The following is a 23,738-nucleotide window of genomic DNA, read 5'->3' on the forward strand; positions in this document are numbered from 1 at the left end:
ACCATCGAGAGCACCCTGACGGGTTGCATGGTATGGCAACTGCTCGGCCTCCGACTGCAAGGCACTACAGAGGGTAGTGCGTATGGCCCAGTACATCACCGTGGCCAAGCTTCCTGGCATCCAGGACCTCTACACCAGGCGGTGTCAGAGGAAGGCCCTAAAAATTGTCAAAGACTCCAGCCACCCTAGTTATAGACTGTTCTCTTTGCTACCGCACAGCAAGCGGTACCGGAGCACCAAGTCTAGGTCCAAGAGGCTCCTAAATAGCTTCTACCCCCAAGCCATAGGATTCCTGAACAGCTAATCAAATGGCTACCCAGACTATTTGCATTGTCCCTCCCCCTCACTCTGAAATGCTGCTACTACTCTGTTATTATCTATGCATAGTCACTTTAATAACTCTACCTGCATGTACATATTACCTCGACACCGGTGCCCCCGCACATTGACTCTGTACCGGTACCCCCTGTATATAGCCCCGCTATTTTTATAGGTGAAAAATTCACATTGGTTGTGTAATGGTACAAGGCTACTTTGCTAGGCCAGCTTCTACACACCTTCACAATTGAATATAGAGTCAACCATTCATTTAATCAGTTTGCTGGTCAACCTATGCCATTCTCCAGGACCAGAGTTACCTGGAGTTATGACGCATTCACTTGCTAGTCGGAACCAGGAAACTCTGAAATTTCCGACATGCTATCTGGTTGAACGCGGAACGTGTATAACTACAGTTTCTTAGTTCTGACTAGCACGTGAACGCAGAATAACTCGCCTTGCTGGCCCGCCCTTTCGCCATTCATGCAGTTGAAAATACTGAAAAAGGTTGTGAACTGCACACAGTATATTGATTGATGCCCACAGTGCAAATGGATTGACTGGTGTATGACACATGACTTCTCCTTTTCTAAGTGGTAATTCAGGTGATCAACAAAATAATTTGTAGCCTACTGACCATGTCATAAATTGTGATCAAGTAAAACAAGGACATATGTTTGTGATAATAATGTGATATTTCAGTTTAATTTTCATTTATTTTGCGATATAGGATAAACATCAGGTCTCAAAGTTAGTTAAGTTAACTGTGTGGGTCATCTACATGCACAGTTGTGGGATGAACCAGCAAACTGGACCACTGTGTTCAAGTGCTGCAGCCAGAAGTCTCAAGCTTATTCAGGAATGTCGCCTGTTCTCCCCCAGATTCAAATTCTTCCAGCCACGTGTTTCCCGACAGGACATAAGAATAACTTAAAAACAACAGAAATGGCTTAATCAAACAAATCATTCATTAAAAATGAACTGTGGCATGTAATGTAAGAAACAAATCAAACAGATTAATTGTGATCCTAACCTGCCATCATCACCCAGTATTATGTCTTTTGGATTGCCTATGAATAAATACAATTTATCCTTCTTCAAACCAAGAGACGTCTGGCACATGCGGTGGGCATAGAAATCTCTCTCCGTTTTAACATCCACTTTTAAATCATTCCCTGTAAAACAGCATAAGCAATATCCATTACATGATTCCTCTATCACTCTTTACTTTGTTATTCTCTCGAGGCAACACAAATAATGATTTTGGGAAAAACTGTAGTATTTACCAAGTTTATAGGCCTTTTGAATCTCCATTTTATATTTGATCAGGGTGTTCTCATCCTCTTGAATATGTTTTACTTTAATGTTGTAAACTGCAGACGGAAAACAGGGTGAAAATAAGTGGGTTTGACCAAATCTTTTTTGGTAAACATACATCTGTGGCTATCCCTATTCTATTGTAGTCATGGCCGTGGGAAGATGATTAGGGGTGGGGGTGCTATTGCTGCTGAGAATATTTTCTCCCTGTGCTGCTGACGGATATTTAGGTCCGCTCATACAGGTCCGCTCATAAAGGCCTAGTGCACTACTTCTGTATATAAAAAAATATATATATATATTTTTTCTTCCTATAAATGATTCTGAATGATCAGGGAGTGCTGCAGCACGATCAGTACTTCTACTTCCCGCGACTATGGTTGTAGTATGTGTCAGAAGGGTTGATTGAAAGTCAGAGAAATGTGAGTGCTGTTTTACCAGGGTTAGTCCAAACGCAGGCTTCCTCTTCACGGTCAGAAGCTGTTAAGGACTCAGCCTTCTTCACGGATGGACAATTTTCTGTCAGATAAAATTAAGGTTGGAAACAATCTTGGGGCGACAAAACAATAGAGTTGCCCAATGCTTAAGAGAACTGGCAAGCAGGCAACATAAAAGTCAAGCTTAGGCAGAGATGCTAAACATGAAGTGAAAACATAGTACATGTGCATACTACAAAAGCAAAATAATTACCATCGTGAAATTTATGAAACTATAAAAATAATGAATGGCTGCAAAAAATTGTTAGTAGTAATGATTTGGGCTCCCGAGTGGCGCAGCGGTCTAAGGCACTGCATCTCAGTGTTAGAGGCGTCACAACAGACCCTGGTTCAATTCCAGGCTGTATCACAACCGGTCATGATTGGGAGTCCCATAAAGGCGGGACACAATTGGCCCAGCATCGTCCATGTTAGGATTTGGCCGGGGTAGGCCGTCATTGTAAATAAGAATTTGTTCTTAACTGACTTGCCTAGTTAAATAAAGGTTAAATAAAATAAATGTAAACAATTATGTTGCTAATTTCATTTTGTACAGTTGTAAAGCTAAACAATGGCCATTCAATAGTTATCTTACAGTACATCCCTGAAATATCCACCAATATACAGTGGTGGTATGAAATAAGCGTCTTACTGTCAATGCACGCGCAACCATTCTTGCTGCAGATAATGTCCTCGTCTGTGCTATTCTTAAAGGGGCTGTAGAATCTGGTGCAGCTCTTTTCTGAAACACAGAGGAATATCATTCCGTCAATATTGTTCGGGTTCCATATCTGTTGCTGGGCTGTATGACTATAAGTGAAAGCGTTTTATTGACGTTACAATATGTAACTTTTTTGGGCGACCCAACCAAATTCGTTTTTTTTTACACCAGCTTTAAACAGTTGAAAAAACAATATTTTTGGTTATGGAAAATATATTTCACAGAGGTTAAGATGATTTAGATGGTACAATGATTATCTACACTATACTTACATATTTTGTCACATAAACAGAAATTAGGCAAACTATTACAATTTTAGCAACCAGGAAATGGCAGAGCGATTTCTGCACAGTGCACCTTTAATAATTGTACAGTCTAAATTTTACATCAGACTCAAATGTTGACACGATGTTGTAAATAAAGATTTTTTTACATAACTTCCAGGGGATTCAAATGTTCCCTATCAGTGCGGTGGAAAGTAGCAGCACATGCCAGGTTTTTGACTGGTGGAGCACACAGTCAACTTAGTGTTTTTATTTAAAAAAAAACTGGGAATATAAAGATACATAAGTGGTTGGACACAAGAACTTCAAATAGAAATTCAGAGCATTTTTTGAAACAGTTGTGTTGAACTCCCAAATCAATGGTGGGCCGAACCAAGGACAACCCGTACATTGAAAGGATCTTACCTGATTGGTAATAGGAATACACCTTAATTGAAGAAGGCTGTAGGAGGCGCACAGTAAATTCTTGATACAGAGTCACTGGTACGCAGTAATCAGAGTTAGGACTAGGAGATAGCTGAAGAGAATGGAAAAAAAGGCATACACTCACTGTACAAAACATTAAGAACACCTTCCTAATATTGTCTCAAGGCTTAAAAATCCTTCTTTAACCTGTCTCCTCCCCTTCATCTACACTGATTGAAGGGGATTTAACAAGTGACCAATAAGGGATCATAGCTTTCACCTGGTCAGGCTGTCATGGAAAGAGCAGGTGTTTATAATGTTTTGTACACTCAGTGTATAGGCTATGGTTATGACACAAAGTCTTTGACTGATCAGTTTACATGGTCAGGAAAAACTTGTCTTACCTTAGGGCCCAGTGTTTTTCCTGGTCAAGTAACCTGTACCTTCCAATTTGCATGCCAATACATCACATTTTTACATCCATAATGCTCTATGGTGCTTTCTTAGTTGTTGTAGTTCTAATGCAGGTTGTTTAAAAATAAGGAATAGTTTCTTCAGTTTTTTTTATCTAACTTAGAATGCCCCTTACTCTCTACCTCTGCCAGTGTTCTCAATAGGTTTCCCAATTACTTACATCGTATATGTGAATAATGAGAGATCCTTTATCAGAAAGCTCCTTGTCCAGTTGGTAGAAGTGAATCAACTTGTCCTTGCGAGACAACAACTACAAACACAGAAAAATATGGAATGTTCTGTAGCTCAGAGTTCAATGATCAATTAGTGAAGGAGTATATCCTTTTATTGTGTATAGTGTAGATACTAAACATGAAACGGATACTTTCTACATACTGCTACTTTGTTTTGCTACTTTGTTTTGATGACTGTACCTCATTAAGACTTGTATAGTCAGGCACAAAACCTGAAGGAAGAGATACATCCAGAATGGCCATCTTGTTGGAGGTCCCTTCAAGAGGCCTACATTTAGAGAGAGAGATACATATTTAATATGTTAATTCAGATCTTCCACACCACCAACACTACTGTAAATACATTTACATATAGTACTTCGATACCCATCAGTCACTTCCAAAACTTCTACCACAATACATACTGTAAGCATATGCACAAGGGAACAACAAGGGAAATTCTGAGATCCTCAAATATCTGTGTTCTCAATCTATGAGAGGTTTCCTGTATGTTCTATGTAGCTGCAGATAAATGTGTAATTATGTAGTTTTCCTCTCTACTGTCTGCTCTCTACTGTCTGCTAACATAACAGGATCATATCATTCACATGTACATGCACGTACAGTATACTGTAACTTCCCTTAGTTCTCACCTAACACATATGGTCAGTTTGTAGACACCGACAACACCCTCTGGAGCCTTTGCTTCATCTGCAACAAACAGAGCAGTTACATCCAAAGTGCACTGGCAAAAAAAGGGTTGTAATTAAAATATGATATGATCAAATAACAGCGATAACATAAAGACACTTGGACAAAAGGGGTTGAGTAAAGCTATTCTTCAGAAAAACAGGAACATACTAATCTTTTCTATTGAATGGCTCATGTTAAATCCTTTGCAAACTGACTGCTCTTTCACAAGCATGGCGTAGTATGTTGTCAGGACCTGAAGAGCACAATGATGACAGTATCAGAATTCTTACAGTACGTCATAGATATCATTTTATCATGAGTATGGGAAGAATATTCAAACACATCGAGTATACTACATTAACTGAAATGTTTATTGTGCACAAATATCCAAATACAGCTGGAATGATCCACACACCTTTAATTTTGCTTTCCCTGACCCCTTTGCTTCAAAAGTGAAATCCGTCAGCTGTGGTATCTGCAGTAATCAAGTGTATATGAAATAAAGCCACTAGAATGCAAAAGCCACTACACCATATTTGCCTGTGTTGTTCAAATTGGTTTGCTAGTCCAATGTAACTCACCCTTTCAGATCGTGACATAAACCTGGATCTCTGGTCTAAATTCCATTTGATAGAGCTGCTTTGGCCCGTGCGGACAGGGCTGTTGACAGACAGGCTTACACTTATGTCATTACCTGGTGGGGCAGGCTTCTGTTTTTGGAACAGAGAAAGGGCCTGGAACACCACTATGGTGCACTGGAGAGAGAAACATAAAGCAAGTAGAGGGGATAGAAGGGAGTGGGGTGGGGATGAGGGAGACAAGAGCGTAAACCATTGAAATGACAGACTGTTTACTTTCATGAGTAGTACCATTTTCTGTCTATATTGTGTTGTTACCTGTGTGTTCCCAAATTGTCCATTTGCTCGACTCTTGGCCACCAGCCAGTCACTCACAGCCTCTGATCTCTTAAGCTCACCCAGTGTCACGAGGGCTGAAAGTGCATACCCTGTTGCCTCCACCCCTTTATCATCATTTCCACCCCAATGAGTGCCCTCTGAGGAAAGATGGAAAGAGACAGGTACAGGGTGAAAGTCTGATAGATACAGAAAAATAATTAACAGAGAGAGATTTAATGTCAAAGAAATAAGAATTTGATGTTTAAGGATCCCCATTATTGGGCTCCTGAGTGGCGTAGCGGTCTAAGGCACTGCATCTCAGTGCTAGAGGCGTCACCACAGACACCCTGGTTCGAATCCAGGCTGTATCACAACCGGCCGTGATTGGGAGTCCCATAGGGAGGCGCACAATTGGCCCAACGTCGTCCGGGTTTGGCTGGTGTAGGCCGTCATTGTAAATAAGAATTTGTTCTTAACTGACTTGCCTAGTTAAATAAAGGTTAAATAAAAAATAAATAAATAGCTGATGCCAATGGCGACAGCTAGTCTTACCGGGGTCAGACACATAACAGACTAAAAGACATTACAGACAAGACTAATAAGACTAACAGGCATTACAGACAAGACTAACAGACATTACAGACAAGACTAATAAGATTAATATTCCTAATATTGAGCTGCACCCCGTTTGACCCTTAAAACAGCTTCAATTCAACGTGGCGTGGACTACAAGTTGTCGAAAGCGTTCCACAGTGATGCTGGCCCATGTTGACTCCAATGCTTCCCACAGTTGTGTCAAGTTGGCTGAATGTACTTTGGGTGGTGGACCATTCTTGATACACACATGAAACTGTTGAGCCTGAAAAATCCAGCAGCGTTGCAATTCTAGACACACTCAAACCGGTGCGCGTGGCACCCACTACCACACCCTGTTCAGGGGCACTTAAATCTTTTGTCATGGCCATTCACTCTCTGAATGGCTCACATACACAATCCATGTCTCAATTGCCTCAAGGCTTAGAAATCCTTCATCTACACTGATTGAAATTGATTTAACAAGTGACATCAATAAGGGATCATAGCATTCACCTGGTCAGTCTATGTCATGGAATTATTATTATTATTTATTTTTTACCTTTATTTAACTAGGCAAGTCTGTTAAGAACAAATTCTTATTTACAATGACGGCCTACACATGTATTCCTAATGTTTTGTAGACTCAGTGTATTTGAGAGAACACAGTAAAATGGCTTTAAGAGATAACTGGGGGAAAACAGTGGATGAAAGAAACACTAACATAAGCACTGAAAAAATTACCTGTGCTTGTTCGATCTAATTCTTTTAAGAGTTTATCTTTCCATTCAGATTTTTTAGTCAGTGCCAGGGCATAGGAAGATATGGCTACAGAGTAGGGACTGGATTGAGCAGGAAGTGCATTAAATATGTAATCTGAGGCTTTCTTCATGGCTCCATCGAGGTCCTATGAGAAACACACACACACACACACACACAGAAGAATGACACCGTAATAAGACTAATAATTTGTTAACAGTTTGACCTCTTAATTTTAACACTGTAACAACAAACACAATTCCATACTCATCGCAGAATAGAGGTCCACATTACTGAGCAGCACACTAGTCTTCACTGACGCTACCGTATACACAACTATTACAGCTTAGTCCCAATTGTCCACTACAGAAAAAAACGGATCAAATTTTTCATCAGACCATCACACAGACTTACAAATGTAGTGATCAATACTAATTTTCACTAATTAAGTCAAAACGTAGGCTACTCAAACCATCAACAATGCATCCCCTTAAAGTTATTTATCCTAATTTACCGTGTCTATATCCTTACAGATCCCGAGGGTCTCTTGCATGGCTATCAGAACAAAAGCAGTTGTTGCCACATCTCCTTCCTTATATAGCCCACCCTGAGTGGAGATGGAAGAACAGATTTTAGTCAAGGAAATTATAGCTTTGAACATAGTACAATATTTGTGCTAAAACTTGTGCTTACATAACCTGAAATATACAAAAGTCTACAGGACAAATAGTACATTTCAAAGGGATTTACCAAACATGTTTGCTTGACATGATTTTATGTTTTATATTTCTAATAGTGGATAAAAAGTATAAATGAGATAAACAACTTTACTGTGATCTCCCAATGTTTGATTGGAGCATCTTCTTGAAAAGTTCCTGCAGAGTTCTGTTGTTTTACAAGGAACTTCAAAGGTTTGCACACTCTAATATCCTCCACGACCCCAAACATATACACCATTGCAAACACCTTGGCAGTGTAAGCTGTCACCCTGGGGACCAAGACACAATATTGTCTATTCTGGAGCCCGACGAGTCATATCATACAGTAAGTCTGATGTAAGCAGTCCTGTGTGGCTCAGTTTGTAAGAGCTTAAATTTGAGAACTAAATTGTATTGTATGAACATTCTTAAAATAACTGAAAAACTTGAAAATCGTGTCGTTTTAAAATGTGATTATCCATAGGGTTGATTTTCATAAGTTTAAGAATCAGAACACTAATGTGTGGCTCTCTGTTTCACAAGAGAAGGCTGATGTGTTTAACAATTTTAACTAACCACCATAATGCAGGTAAAGCCATCTGAGACCTGATGAGTATATAGACAATCTACAATGATACACAACCATTCATGCAACTGCATACACCAATGACAAATGAGGCCCAGTGAGACGAAACTGATAAATTCACTTACCATGTGCTTGGGATTCCACCCTTTCCATATGGAGAATACGTGTCATCAGAGTTTCTGTAACCAAGGTGTCTTTGATAGCCTATGGAAAACAACAACATGAGTGGGGGCGAAATTTGGAGAAAGAGATGAAGAGAAAAGGACATTTGATTATATGTGATAGAATTAAAAGTGCCTTAATAATAACAAAATAATAATAGAGAATCATAATGTGTACCCGTATGTAATAAGCTTTTCATTTATCTGAATGTTGATAATGCGATCTGTGTACTCAATTGATGTCTGATCTGAGTTCGGTTGGTTATACCTAGGAATTCCTATAGGGGCGCACAGGGCTTCCCAGCTCACTCATTACAAGCGACTTGAAGCCGAAGCTACATCTCCATGTACACATGTCCACCAAAGAAAGCAGGTGATGCCTCTATGGTACAGTATACTTACCTTGATCTACATATTTAAGGGCCTCAGCTCTCCTCTCCACTCCCACCTCCTCCCAGGCATTGGCGTGATCCAGGTAGTGTGTGGCGATGATGGGGGCAGTCATTGAAACCAGGTTCTGCTCTACACAGCCACCTGGCATCTTAATGAGTTTACTCAGTACTGCACCACCAATGGAGTTGATTACTGTATCTGCCAGGGAGTCCCCTAATCAAAGACAACATTTTAAACTTGTGTGTTTTCTTATTTTAGAAAGGCAAATTCCAAATACTGTAATCTATTTGACACCGTTCATGCTAGCTACAAAATTGTAATGATCGGGTTTACCCGATATATGCAGCCTATACCGGATTATGCTTATTAGCCCACATGTACATTATTTTGTCATATATACACTGGGCCTGGTAGAACCAGACTGATCGCTGCGTTCACAATGGCGCCGGAGGGGAGGGCTGCCGTCTTATCGGCTCTGAACCAAGCATGCTATTTCTTTTATTTTTTTCCCTGTTGTTCTAAACTTGTTTTGTACATAATGTTGCTGCTACCGTCTCTTATGACCAAAAAGAGCTTCTGGACATCCGAACTGCGATTGCTCACCTCAAATTGGACAAAGAGTTCTTCTTCAACAAGTCGGGTGAGAGGATATACTACTACAGACACCCGACCAGGCCCAGATCCCTGTGATTCGCTGGAGAAGGAAACTGAGATTTCATGGAAAAAGATCCGGGTGCCTTGTGAGGATCAGGCGACGAGTGGCTAATCTGCCCTTGCCTTCCTTCCTGCTAGCTAATGTTCAATCGCTGGAAAATAAATGGGACGAGCTGAAAGCACGTATATCCTCCAAACGGGACATAAAAAACTGTAACATCTTATGTTTCACCGAGTCGTGGCTGAACGACGACGTTAAGAACATACAGCTGGCGGGTTATATACTCCATCGGCAGGACAGAACAGCAGCCTCTGGTAAGACAAGGCGCGGGGGCTTATGCATATATGTCAACAACAGCTGGTGCACGATATCTAAGGAAGTCTCGAGGTTTTGCTCGCCTGAGGTAGTGTGGTCTACTGCTTATCATATACCTAGAGTTTATCTGTATTTTTCGTAGCTGTCTACATACCACCACAGACCGATGCTGGCACTAAAACCACGCTCAATGAGCTGTATACTGCCATAAGCAAACAGGAAAACGCTCCTAGTGGCCGGGGACTTTAATGCAGGAAAACTTAAATCAGTTTGACCTAATTTCTATCAGCATGTTAAATGTTCAACCAGAGGGAAAATAAATTCTAGACCACCTTTACTCCACACACAGAGATGCGTACAAGCAAAAATTAAAGCAGGAAGCACCAGTGACTCGGTCAAAGAAGTGGTCAGATGAAGCCAATGCTAAACTACAGGACTGCTTTGCAAGCACAGACTGGAATATGTTCCAGGATTCTTCCGATGGCATTGAGGAGTACACCACATCAGTCACTGGCTTTATTAATAAGTGCATTAAGGACATTGTCCCCCCAGTGACTGTACGTACATACCCCAACCAGAAGCCATGGATTACAGGCCACATTCATACTGTGCTAAAGGGAAGAGCTGCCGCTTTCAAGGAGAGGGACTCTAACCCGGAAGCTTATAAGAAATCCCGCTATGCCCTCCGGCGAACCATTAAACAGGCAAAGCGTCAATACAAAAGTAAGATCGAACCGTACTACACCGGCTCCGACGCTTGTCGGATGTGGCAGAGCTTGCAAACTATTACAGACTACAAAGGGAAGCACAGCCGAGAGCTGGCCAGTGACACGAGCCTACCAGATGAGCTAAATAACTTCTATGCTCGCTTCGAGGCAAGTAACACTGAAACATGCATGAGAGCATCAGCTGTTCCGGATGACTGCGTGATCACGCTCTCCGCAGCCGATGTGAGTAAGACTTTCAAACAGGTCAACATTCACAAGGCCGCAGGGCCAGACGGAATACCAGGACGTGTACTCCGAGCATGCGCTGACCAACTGGCAAGTGTCTTCACTGACATTTTCAACCTCTCCCTGTCTGAGTCTGTAATACCAACATGTTTAAAGCAGACCACCATAGTCCCTGTGTCCAAGAACACTAAGGTAACCTGCCGACTCGTAGCACTCATGTCTGTAGCCATGAAATGCTTTGAAAGGCTGGTCATGGCTCACATCAACACCATTATCCCAGAAACCTTAGACCCACTCCAATTTGCATACCGCACCAACAGATCCACAGATGATGCAATCTCTATTGCGCTCCACACTGCCCTTTCACACCTGGACAAATGGAACACCTATGTGAGAATGCTATTCATTGACTACAGCTCAGCGTTCAACACCATAGTGCCCTCAAAGCTCATCACTAAGCTAAGGACCCTGGGACTAAACACCTCCCTCTGCAACTGGATCCTGGACTTCCTGACGGGCCGCCCCCAGGTGGTAAGTGTAGGTAACAACACATCCGCCATGCTGATCCTCAACACGGGGTCCCCTCAGCGGTGCGTGCTCAGCCCCCTCCTGTACTCCCTGTTCACTCATGATTGCACGGCCAGGCACGACTCCAACACCATCATTAAGTTTGCTGATGACAACAGTGGTAGGCCTGATCACCGACAATGATGAGACAGCCTATAGGGAGAGTTCAGAGACCTGACCGTGTGGTGCAAGGACAACAACCTCTCCCTCAACGTGATCAAAACAAAGGAGATGATTGTGGCCTACAGAAAAGGAGGACCGAGCACGCCCCCATTCTCATCGATGGGGCTGTAGTGGAGCAGGTTGAGAGCATCAAGTTCCTTGGCACCCACATCAACAAACTAACATGGTCCAAGCACACCAAGACAGTCGTGAAGAGGGCACGACAAAACCTATTCCCCCTCAGGAGACTGACAAGATTTGGCATGGGTCCTCAGATCCTCAAAAAGGTTTTCCAGTTGCCGCATAGAGAGCATCCTGACGGGTTGCATCACTGCCTGGTATGGCAACTGCTCAGCCTCCGACCGCAAGGCACTACAAAGGGTAGTGCGCACGGCCCAGTACATCACCGGGGCCAAGCTTCCTGCCATCCAGGACCTGTATTCCAGGCGGTGTCAGAGGAAGGCCCTAAAAATTGTCAAAGACTCCAGCCACCTCAGTCAGACTGTTCTCTCTGCTTCCGCACTGCAAGCGGTACCGGAGCGCCAAGTCTAGGTCCAACAGGGTCCTAAATAGCTTCTACCTCCAAGTCATAAGACTCCTGAACAGCTAATCAAATGGCTACCCAGACTATTTTCTAACCCTTATTCCAAATACCCATCTACTGGAGGAAGGCCAGACTGATACATGAAGTGAAACAGAATGGTAAACTCAGCGATGAGGCTGGTTCCACCAGGCTACACACTGACAGCAAAACATCAAAAAACATTGGATTGTTTCATTAATGTTTTCTTTTAAATATATAGTAGTCACAACACACTTTTATTATTATTAGAATAAGCAATCTTTTAGGTTGAGGATACCTTCTATAGCGATGTAAGTACTTGACACTGTGTCTGGAAGCATGTTCTTCAGGTTAATGTAAACTTCTCCTGTCTGCTTCCCTGTTTCATTTGAGAGGGAACAACACAAAAATAACCAATTATATGTTCACACCTACATAATATTAACCAATGTTGTTGATATCATAGATTTAGGCCTCTGTGTAATCTCAGGAGGACATTCTGGCACATTCTCGACAATGGCCTTAATACATTTGAAAGGAGTGGTTCAGGATTTTATAACTTGATGTTAGATGGAGCCTCAACCTGAAAGTATTCTATGGGCCAGGAGAAACTGTAATCCATAGTTCGGTTTTCTTTAAATGGCCACTTCAAACTTCAGTTAAATTTAGTCACCACAAGCTAATAATCAATGGATGTGATGGAGGCATTTGAGCATGTTTTTTTCTCTCAGAACAAATCGCCTGAAATCAACTCAATATTTGGTTTGATCTTATTTACAGGTGATATGGCCATTTTAATGTAAAAACATACATTGGCCATACTTCCATTGATTGTTAGTTTGTAGTGGCTGAAGTTAGCTGAATTTTGTAGTGGCTGTTTAAAGTAAGCCGAACCATGGATTACAGTTTCTCTCGCCCATAGAATACTTTCAAGGTGAGGAACCATCTAACATCAAGTTGTAAAGTTCTGAACCACTCCTTTAAGCCATGTTATTTTTTAAGATCTAATGGAGGGTAAACAGCTGTTTTGGTCCAAACCATTCATAAAATCTGGTTGCAATATCCTTTTCTTTAGTTCGGTCTTCTCCACTCCTTCTGGCTATGATATGAGAAGAAACAGGGAGAGAGAGAAACATTTTAAAGAAACATTTTATGTGTCATCAACTAAACTGTGAGCATCACGAGCAGGTGCAGGCAGCCTCACCACAACAAGAAGTTGTTTCTCTATGCCATCTCTATAATACTCGCTCCGGGCCGTTACAGTGATTTGGTGTTTGCCTGGTTTCATGGGAATGACAGTGAAATACAGGACTTTCTGTGACTTTTTGTCCACATTAACTATTTCCTTGTAGGATCCTCTGTAATTCGTTGCAGTGCACAGACCCTCACTGGCCTTTAACAAAACTGTGACCTACAAATAGAGATAAGGAGAAGTTATTTTAGTTGTACCTAAAGCAGGGGAGAATGTCCCCTCTCATTGAAGCCACGGAAGTTCAAAGCCGACCGCAGTACTGCAGGCCTTGTTTGCAGTAAATAGGATCCCCCATTATAGTGAATGGAAAAATGACAATCTGTGTAAAAATAGAAATTGAAGACAATGATGGTACCAATAATGGCTTATAATACACGAGATGTATGTCCTTAAACTGATTGTTTTTAAATCACATACAGAAGTTATAAGGATCATTCAGTTGATAATGGCATTCTGCATTACCCCAGTCGGCCTTCAACTTGAGTTACTCAATGAGAGGAGGCAGCACTGAGATGGCCTGCAACATCACTTCCTGGAGTAGGTCAAACTGGGCATGTTGTCGCCATCTTAACCTTAACCGAATTAATTTGTCTTCAATGCGCTATTGAGTCTTCACATAGGAATGAATGGTGTCACGTGATCGATGGCTTTGTCCATTCATATATATATATATATATAGTCATCGGCCTAAAGTGACTGCCTTACTGATCAAGTGACTTCAAACAAGACATCTACCTTTTGAGAATCTTCATCATAGTTGTGTATAACTACTTTGATCTGCACTTGCTCTCTGTTTACAACAGAGTATGGTAGGCGCAGGTCCACATAGAAGTTCTTCACAACAGTCATTTCTACAGGTTCTGCTACACATACACCTGCAAACAGAAAAATATAGTTTTAACGAATGTGTTTCAGACTGATCATGTCATGATACATAACAAGTTGTTAATTGTCAACTGAGGTTGTTTGATAACGGCCAAAGAGGTACAACCTGTGATATTTTCTGCTGCTCGATGGTCATTTCAATGAATCCTTTGATTCTTGAAAAATATAACATAAGTCCCTTATGAGCTTATGCAGTACAACTGTCTTACTTCATCATAACTCAAACCTATTGGGCAAACATTTACCTAAGCTTTTGGTGGTGCATTTAACATCTGAATAAACTATAATTAAAATAGGCCCAAATGCAACCTTAAGGGACAAGTTAGCTTTTTTTAACCAAATCTCTATTTTTGATGTAAATGGAAGGTTATAGAAGTGCCCAGACACCCCACCAGAGAGTAATACTGGCGATACTTTCCGTGAGCGAGCATGCACGTGCTATCTATAAACACAATGGGTATGAGAAAGCTCTCTCATGCTCGCACAAGGAAAAGTACCGCTCTTTCCAATAAAATGGAATATAACATTGCAGATAAAGTTCAGAAGGACACAATTTCATGTGTACAACACCTACATCACTATACTGAGTGCATTGACGTTTCTAAAAGGATGAAATATTGTGTTTTTGGAGCCTTTGATCATGTTTTATCTGTGAACCGGCACCGCAGAACAAGCCTGAGAAAGTCTATCGCTGGTGGGCTAAGTTTCTCAAAACCAAGTGAAATTGCTAAAAAAAAAAAAAGTTCTGGACACTTATATAACATGCCATTTACATAAAGAAAATGTGAGATTAGGTAAAAAATAAAATAAAATAAAAAAGCTAACTTGTCAAGTGGAACATTGTCATGGTGCAAAATAATTGTGCAAAGTGCAACAAATACTTTTAACCTCATTATAATCTCACAGTGTGACATAATTTGAAACTTTTCTTCGACAATGTGCAGTATAACTTATACAGTGGTGTTTATTTAACTACGGTTTTGTAAACTGAGTAATACATAAATATTCAGCCTGGTTGCTCTGAGTAGATGTTTTTTGTGTCCCTCCAATTCCTATGATATGTTATGTTTGGTATACTTTCTTAAGACAGAAACGAAAGAAGGGAGGTTGGTCGGGGAGGATACGTGGTCATATAACGCAAAATGTTAGCCTGCCTTTGCGCACGAATGCTGATGACTGGACTTTGTTCAACAATCAAGACACATGTTTTGCTTCTGAAGCATAGATGAGAATTTAACTAGGACGGAATTTAACTGCGGGCAGTGGGTTCAGAACAACAATGACAAAAAATGTAGACCAACAATTTAACAGTTTAGTGGAAATTATACCACCCCCCGAAAAGTGCATTTTGGAGACTGGAATGGCAAATGGACATGTGCTCTGCCAGTGGTGTAAAGTAGTACTAAAAAGTATTTTTACTTAAGTAGTTTTTTGTGGTATTGTACTTTTTACTCCATACATTTTCCCTGACAACCAAAATAACTCGTTACATTTTGACAGGAAAATGGTCCAATTCACACACTTATCAAGAGAACATCCCTGGTCATCCCTACTGCCTCTGATCTGGCGGATTCACTAAACAGAAAGGCCTTGTTAATAAATTATGTCTGAGTGTTGGAACGTGCCGCTGGCTATCTGTCAAAAAATTAAAAAGCAATTTGTGCCATCTGGTTTGCTTAATATATGGAATTTATAATGGTTTATACTTTTACTTTTGATACTTAAGTACATTTAGGCAGTTCCATTTACTTTTGATACTTAAGTACATTTAAAACCAAATACTTTTAGTCTTTTACTCAAGTGGTATTTTACTGGGTGACTTTCACTTTTACTTGAGTCATTTTCTATTAAACCTCTACCGAACCCCCCTCCCGGATCCGGGATCCTCATCAGAAACGCTGACTAGCATAGCCTAGCCTAGCACCACAGGGAATATCATATAATATAATTTCATGAAATCACAAGTCCAATACAGCAAATGAAAGATAAACATCTTGTGAATCCAGCCAACATGTCCGATTTTTAAAATGTTTTACAGTGAAAACACAACATATATTTATGTTAGCTCACCACAATAGCCCAAAACACAACGCCATTTTTTCACCGCAAAGATAGCTTTCACAAAACCCACAAATAGAGATAAAATTAAATCACTAACCTTTGAACAACTTCATCAGATGACAGTCTTATAACATCATGTTATACAATACATTTATGTTTTGTTCGAAAATGTGCATATTTATAGCTACAAATCCTGGTTTTACATTGTGAACATGGCGCAAAAATGCTCCAAATTGTCCGGAGAAATTTTAGAGAGTCACGTAATCTAACAGAAACACTCATCATAAACTTTGCTGAAAAATACATGTTGGACATATAATTAAAGATACACTGGTTCTTAATGCAACCGCTGTGTTAGATTTAAAAAAAATAACTTTAGTAAAAAGCACAGCATACAATAATCTGAGACAGCGCTCAGCCATTCTCCGCCATGTTGGAGTCAACATATTCAACAAAAATACGAAATAACATCATAAATATTATCTTACCTTTGATGAACTTTCATCAGAATGCAGTGCCAGGAATCATTGTTCCACAATAAATCGTTGTTTTGTTTTAGAATGTACATTTCTTCTGTCGAATTAGCAACTTTGGCTAGCATAGTGGAGCTCACGTGTCCATGAAAGTTTGACGCATGGAACGAAAAATTCAAAAAGTCATAATAAAAGTCGAATAAACTGGTCAAACTCAGTTGAGAATCCATCTTTAGGATGTTTTTCTCGTATGTATCCAATAACGTCCCAGACGGAGCATTTCTTCGTGTCTACCTAAGGCATTGCAGACAACGATATGGTGCACCCAGGTGCACAGCAAAATACTGCCAATATGGCTGACTTGTCACTCCAAAAGCTCTCATTCGGTCCCACATCAGGCTAGACACCTCATTCAACGTTCTACTGCCTGTTGACATCTAGTGGAAGGCGTATGAAGTGCATACATATCCATAAATACAAGGCAATTGAATAGGCGAAGCCCTTCACAGAGACCCATTTCAGAATTTTCACTTCCTGTTTGGAAGTTTGCCTGCCAAATGAGTTCTGTTTTACTCACAGATATAATTCAAACAGTTTTAGAAACTTCAGAGTGTTTTCTATCCAATAGTAATAATAATATGCATATCATATGATATAGAACAGAGTACGAGGCCGTTTAATTTGGGCACAATTTTTTCCCAAAGTGAAAATAGCGCCCCCTATTAAGAAGAAGCTAAGGTATCTTTACTTTTACTCAAGTATGACAATTGAGTACTTTTTCCATGCATGTGCCTGCACATAATATTGAGTTTGCAAAAGGCTTTGGTAGCTAGTTAACCTTTAATTGAGAAGGTGTCGTGGCAGAATCAGATTTAGCTAAGTAACATAGATAGATAAGATGTTATTTTCATCATATGCTTGTGAGATAATCTTCTGAGCTAGGGATTACTAACTTGGGGCCAGAGAGGGGAGAGGTCAGGCTTGTCTTCATATGTCAATGTATATGTTAAACCATGTGGTGCTATGTAGAATATCAGAAGGGGAGGAGGACAGAATGGAACGTTGTTTTCTTATGAATGTGTCTGTAACTATAATCTTAAACCATGTAACGGGATGGCGTTATTAATGGGGAACCAGTTAGCTATCTCATACAATGTCTGTACGCCAGTCACTCCCTACTTTTCTCATAGGGGGAAGGAGTTTGGCAGTGTTTGGAACCATTGTATTTCCCCTCTGAGGTTGCCCTTATCTTGACCTAGTATTTGACCTAAGAGGCTCACTGTCTGATTTTGAGTTTGTCCAGGTTTGGGAGTATCTAGAAATGACAATTGATATATGCCATTGGGTGAGGTAATGTTTTGGTAGACAGTGAAGTATCAAACATGAGATTGAAACCTTGTCTTGGGAGATCAAACTGAACAATGATTTATAGCTGATGCTGTCTAGCGATAGGATACTCCTCTTTCGGGTAAAGGATTCTTTGTAAGTTGAGAGGGGTGTATCTTGGCTATAAATGAAACTAAGAATTGTTTTGTAAGGACTCTCAGAGAATTCATTTATAGACACTTGTCACGTTCCTGACCTTATTTCCTTTGTTTAGTCTTGGTTTAGTTGGTCAGGACGTGAGCTGGGTGGGTATATTCTATGTTTTGTGTTTCATTGGTTTAGGTGTGTATTATTGGCCTGATATGGTTCTCAATCAGAGGCAGGTGTTTTACGTTGTCTCTGATTGGGAACCATATTCAGGTGGCTGTTTTCACTGTTTGTTTGTGGGTGATTGTTCCTGTTCATTGCGTTCTTTGTTTTCACTAGGTTCACATGTTCAGGTCTGTAGCGTCGTTGGTTTCATTCTGTTTATTGTTTTGTTCATGTTTATGAAGTGTTCCAATAAATATGGAAACGTACCACGCTGCGATTTGGTCCTCCTCTCTTCCACCTAACGACGAGCGTTACAACACTGAATTGATCTGAGAGTCAAAAAAGGGCTTTGGTGAAGCTTGTATATATATTAAAGATGGAATATATAATTTAACTCTGACTAGTATGTGGTTGGCTCTCTCTCTCTCTTTATTGAGTAATACAGGAAATTACCACAACAAAGGTTTTTGGGAAAGCCTTTTCATCTACCAGATGACAGTTAGGCCTATTATTAGCATCGTTATATATTTCCTGTTTCTTAGTTGTTTGAAACCTGGACATTTTAATTCATATTATGAGTCATGTCTTCCCTTGCTTCAAAGTAGCCTATAGCCAAAATCCGACCATAGAAACATGGAGGAAATTATTTTATAAAGACTTCCTCATATGCGTTCTACTGTTCTATTGGTTTTCTTTAAACCTTCTTTCATTGTCTAGCAGACAATCATTTTAGCAACCCATGATAGTTGTTGCATCTTTAGATCTCCTCTCTTTCTAAATTTCAAACGGATATTTCCATTGCTGCTCCTAAAATGTGAATAAATAAATAGTTTATCAACATTTTAAGCTAAACATTCTGATCTGTTCCATCAGCCTTAGCCTATTAATTGATACAGTGTTTACCTCCACTACACTACTTTGATACGCATTGTGGGGATTAAGAAGAGAGTATATGCTATCACTACTGCAAAATAAGTAGGTATATGGCGTATGCGTACACCCTCTACTACACCACTGTGGTAGCTTCAAGTTGTGTATTTACAGTCTTTTATGTATTGCATTGTCATCAACTCCAATTTCAATGTTAGTCCGTTAGGCCTATAGCCTAATTGTCACGTTCTGACCATAGTTCTTTTGTGTTTTCTTTGTTTTAGTGTTGGTCAGGACGTGAGCTGAGTGGGCATTCTATGTTGTGTGTCTAGTTTTCCCATTTCTGTGTTTGGCCTGATATGGTTCTCAATCAGAGGCAGGTGTTAGTCATTGTCTCTGATTGGGAACCATATTTAGGTAGCCTGTTTTGTGTTGGGTTTTGTGGGTGGTTGTCTTCAGTCTTTGTGTGTATGCACCAGACAGAACTGTTTCGTTTTTTCACATTTGTTGTTTTTTTGTAATTTGTAGTGTTCAGTTTTTTGAGTTTCATTAAATCAAGATGAACACTAATCACGCTGCGCTTTGGTCCTCTCCTTCTTCCACAGAAGAAAGCCGTTACACTAATTCGTTAAATAGCCTGCCCCATATTTGCTAAATATGTTGAACATGTTTGCATTCAGTATTGTTCTAATTGCATTGCTTCAATATGGAAATATACAGTGCATTTGGAAAGTATTCAGACCACTTAACTTTTTCCACATTTTGTTACGTTACAGCCTTATTCTAAAATGGATTAAATACAAATAAATCCTCAATCTACACAAAATACACCCCATAATGACCAAGCAAAAACAGGTTTTATTTTTTTCTGGCAAATGTATTAAAAACAAAAAAAGGAAATACCTTATTTAGATGTTTCTACAACTTGATTGGAGTCCACCTGTGGTAAATTCAATTGATTGTACATGATTTGGAAAGGCACACACCTGTCTATACAAGGTCCCACAGTTGACACTGCAAGTCAGAGCAAAACCAAGCCATCAGGTCGAAAGAATTGTCCATAGAGCTCCGAGACAGGATTGTGTCGAGGCACAAATCTGGGGAAGGCTACCAAAACATTTCTGAGAATTCAAGGTCCCCAAGAACACAGTGGCCTCCATCATTCTTAAATGGAAGAAGTTTGGAACCACCAAGACTCTTCCTAGAGCTAGCCTCCTGGACAAACTGATCAATCGGGGGAGAAGGGTCTTGGTCAGTTAGGTGACCAAGAACCTGATGGTCACTCTGACAGAGCTCTAGAGTTCCTCTGTGGTGATGGGAGAAACTTCCAGAAGGACAACCATCTCTGCAGGACTCTAACAAATCACTCCTCAGTAAACGCCACATGACAGCCTGCTTGGTGTTTGCCAAAAGACACCTAACGACTCTCAGACCATGAGAAACAAGATTCTCTGGACTGATGAAACCAAGATTGAACTCTTTGGCCTGAATGCAAAGCGTCACGTCTGCAAGAAACCTGGCACCATCCATATGATGAAGCGTGGTGTTGGCGGCATCATGCTGTGGGGATGTTTTTCAGCGGCAGGGACTGGGAGACTAGTCAAGATCGAGGGAAAGATGAACGGAGCAAAGTACAGAGGGATCCTTGATGAAAACCTGCTCCATAGTGCTCAGGACCTCAGACTGGGGCGAAGGTTCACCTTCCAACAGGACAATGACCCTGAGCACAGAGCCAAGACAACGCAGGAGTGGCTTCGGGTCAAGTCTCTGAATGTCCTTGAGTGGCCCAGCCAGAGCCCGGACTTGAACCCGATCCAACCCGAATTGTAACTTTTTATTTCAATTTTTGACTTATCAATTTTTTACTTAACACTTATTTTTCTTAAAACTGCATTGTTGGTTAAGGGCTTGTAAGTAAGCATTTCACTGTAAGGTCTACACTTGTTATATTCGGTGCTTGTGACAAATAACATTTGATTTGATCTGCAGAGAGGAATGGGAGAAACTCCCCAAATACAGGTGTGCCAAGCTTGTAGCGGCATACCCAAGAAGAGTCGAGGCTGTAATCGCTGCCAACGGTGCTTCAACAAAGTACTGAGTAAAGGGTCTGAATATGAAATATGTGATATTTCAGTTTTTATTAAAAAAACATTTGCAAACATTTCTAAAAACCTGTTTTTGCTTTGTCATTATCGGTTATTGTATGTAGATTGATGACTAAAAAAACAATTGAATACATTTTTAGAATAAGGCTGTAACGTGTACTGTATCGTGTTTCGAAGAATGTGGTTACAAAGAGAACGTAACTGTATGTGGTTCCCGCCTCCATGAACACTGTTGAAGGGTGTCCATGATGAAGCTGGCCACCAGGGCCAATAAAGAACAGTCTACCTGACAGGACAGAGGTTCTTCTGGCATGGCCTGGATAGTGAGGTAAAAGCATATGTGAAGTGCTGCAGGAGATGCGTCGTGAGCGAGACTCCTGATCTGGAAGCAAGATCTCCTCCTGAGAGCATAATAACAACTGAGCCTCTTGAACTAGTGTGCATAGACTTTTGGTCTGCAGAAGATTCTTCAAACAAGTCCCTGGATGTGCTCGTTGTTACTGACCACTTTACCAAATTGGCTCATGCCTTCTTGTGTCCGAACCAGTCTGTAGCTCATCAATTGAGGAACAACTATTTCTGTGTCTACGGGATGCCTCGCCGTATACACTCAGATCAGGGACCCAACTTTGAGAGCGCTTTAATAGACGAACTGTTGGGTGTTGCAGGTGTTCAGAAGTCTCACACCATGCCGTACCATCTGATGGGGAATGGGTCCTGCGAAAGGATGAATAGGACGTTGGGAAACATGATCCGGGACCTGCCGACGAGAGCAAAGCACAGATGGACTCTGAAGTCCCTCACGTTTGCGTACAATTGTACAATCCACGAGACCACAGGCTTTGCCCTTTTCCTGCTAATGTTTGGGAAGACGCCAAGACTGCCTGTTGACAGTCTTTGGCTCTGTCATAGAGAACCCAGAAGTTGTCATCTATGACCAGTTTGTTCAGTCCTTGAGGAGAGGTCTGAAAGAAGCCATGAATACAGCACAGGCGAAGCAGTTGAAGAGGCGAAGCAGTTGAAGCGAAGCAGTTGAAGAGGCATGCTGACCTCTGACAGAAGAGTCAGAGGAGCACCAGTGGAGATTTGTGATCGAGTGTTGCTGGTTAACAAGGGGGAGCGCGGAAAGCGGAAGCTCGCTGACCTTTGGGAGGATACTGTCTACCTTGTCACTGGATTGAATGCTGACAGTCACACTTAAGATTCAGAACAACTCCACTGGACAGGAGAAGACGGTACATCGCAATCTGATAATGCCAGTCAACTTTCTTCCTCTTCCCCATGCTGCCGTTGATGATGGAACAGACATGTCTGGATTAACAGAGTCTGAGGACATGAATGACGGCCTTGTGGTCTCAGCTGCCATGGACACTGCAGTGGATGATGATGCTGAGTACAGAACAAAAGTGTGGGTGTCGGAGTTGCCTTCTGAAGGAACAGGTGACACAAGCCTGGAGGGTGATGTGCAATCCTTGGATGCTTAGGATATTCCACCTTTGCATTCTGTGGAAGATATACTGCAGCTGGAAGGTCTGCCTCGATCAGAGTCTTCAAGAATCTGACCATGACCGTAACAGTGTCATGAGTGAGCTAATTGACCAGTCTGCTTACAATATCCGTACTGACCTACCAAACTCGGACCATTCCTTACCTGATCAGTTACGCACTGACTGTGTTGACAGACCCACTATTGCAACAATACATAACACTGTCACTCCTTATGCAGTTGAAGGTACTCTGGGTCATATTAGGTCAAGGGCAGGAAGACTATTTAAACCAATGTCAAGACTGATTGAGATAATGAATCAGCAGAAAGTTAGCTCTTGAAGGTTAATATATTATTATTATTGACATCTTTTATTTGTTTAGTTTTTACATCATCGTGACCATGATTAGAGGTTGCAGGATGGTAATGTGATGGATATGATAGTCTCTTACGGTAGTTTATTTTATTACTTGGATGTTTTAAAGTCACTGAGTGTACTTAACATGTAACAGGCATGTTTACCTATGAGGGCTAAGGGGATTGAACAACCACTTTTCACTCTAATTCTCATGGAGAATAGTAATAATCGAAAATAATAATTGCTGGGTTCTTAATAACTTGTTTATTTAATTGTATTATATAGTCCACGTTTGTGTAGTCATGGTGGTTCATGTTTCATTTATTTTATGCTGTGACTAAATAACAATTTTAAATCAAAACCTTGAGATGATATTTTACTTTATTGTTAGAAATAGGTATACCATTGATTTTTAGGCTAATGAATAATA

The 23,738-nt window shown here is 40.7% G+C and overlaps 1 protein-coding gene across 4 annotated transcripts in view; it reads right to left on the reverse strand.

Annotated features, from left to right (window-relative positions):
* Positions 1-994: 994 nt before the first annotated feature.
* Positions 995-23,738, reverse strand: part of LOC120056079 (complement C3-like) — a 55,320-nt gene continuing 32,576 nt past the window's right edge. For 2 of the 4 annotated variants that reach the window (XM_039004231.1, XM_039004230.1), the window contains exons 19-40: positions 14,168-14,307; positions 13,385-13,591; positions 13,219-13,279; positions 12,479-12,559; positions 8,976-9,179; positions 8,538-8,616; positions 7,960-8,116; positions 7,643-7,735; positions 7,114-7,276; positions 5,797-5,954; positions 5,482-5,655; positions 5,316-5,375; positions 5,069-5,153; positions 4,861-4,918; positions 4,409-4,496; positions 4,156-4,245; positions 3,522-3,633; positions 2,764-2,853; positions 2,074-2,154; positions 1,605-1,691; positions 1,352-1,493; positions 995-1,247 (exon numbers count right to left, since the gene is read on the reverse strand). In XM_039004231.1, the coding sequence (XP_038860159.1) occupies positions 1,142-1,247; positions 1,352-1,493; positions 1,605-1,691; positions 2,074-2,154; positions 2,764-2,853; positions 3,522-3,633; positions 4,156-4,245; positions 4,409-4,496; positions 4,861-4,918; positions 5,069-5,153; positions 5,316-5,375; positions 5,482-5,655; positions 5,797-5,954; positions 7,114-7,276; positions 7,643-7,735; positions 7,960-8,116; positions 8,538-8,616; positions 8,976-9,179; positions 12,479-12,559; positions 13,219-13,279; positions 13,385-13,591; positions 14,168-14,307 (2,516 nt within the window). In that variant the 3' untranslated portion in view covers positions 995-1,141. Of the gene's footprint in view, positions 1,248-1,351; positions 1,494-1,604; positions 1,692-2,073; positions 2,155-2,763; positions 2,854-3,521; positions 3,634-4,155; positions 4,246-4,408; positions 4,497-4,860; positions 4,919-5,068; positions 5,154-5,315; positions 5,376-5,481; positions 5,656-5,796; positions 5,955-7,113; positions 7,277-7,642; positions 7,736-7,959; positions 8,117-8,537; positions 8,617-8,975; positions 9,180-12,478; positions 12,560-13,218; positions 13,280-13,384; positions 13,592-14,167; positions 14,308-23,738 lie in introns of those variants that run through there. The other 2 variants (XR_005477738.1, XR_005477739.1) reach the window with 2 other exon arrangements.

Source organism: Salvelinus namaycush, chromosome 11 (assembly GCF_016432855.1).
Source record: "Salvelinus namaycush isolate Seneca chromosome 11, SaNama_1.0, whole genome shotgun sequence".
NCBI lineage: Eukaryota > Metazoa > Chordata > Actinopteri > Salmoniformes > Salmonidae > Salvelinus > Salvelinus namaycush.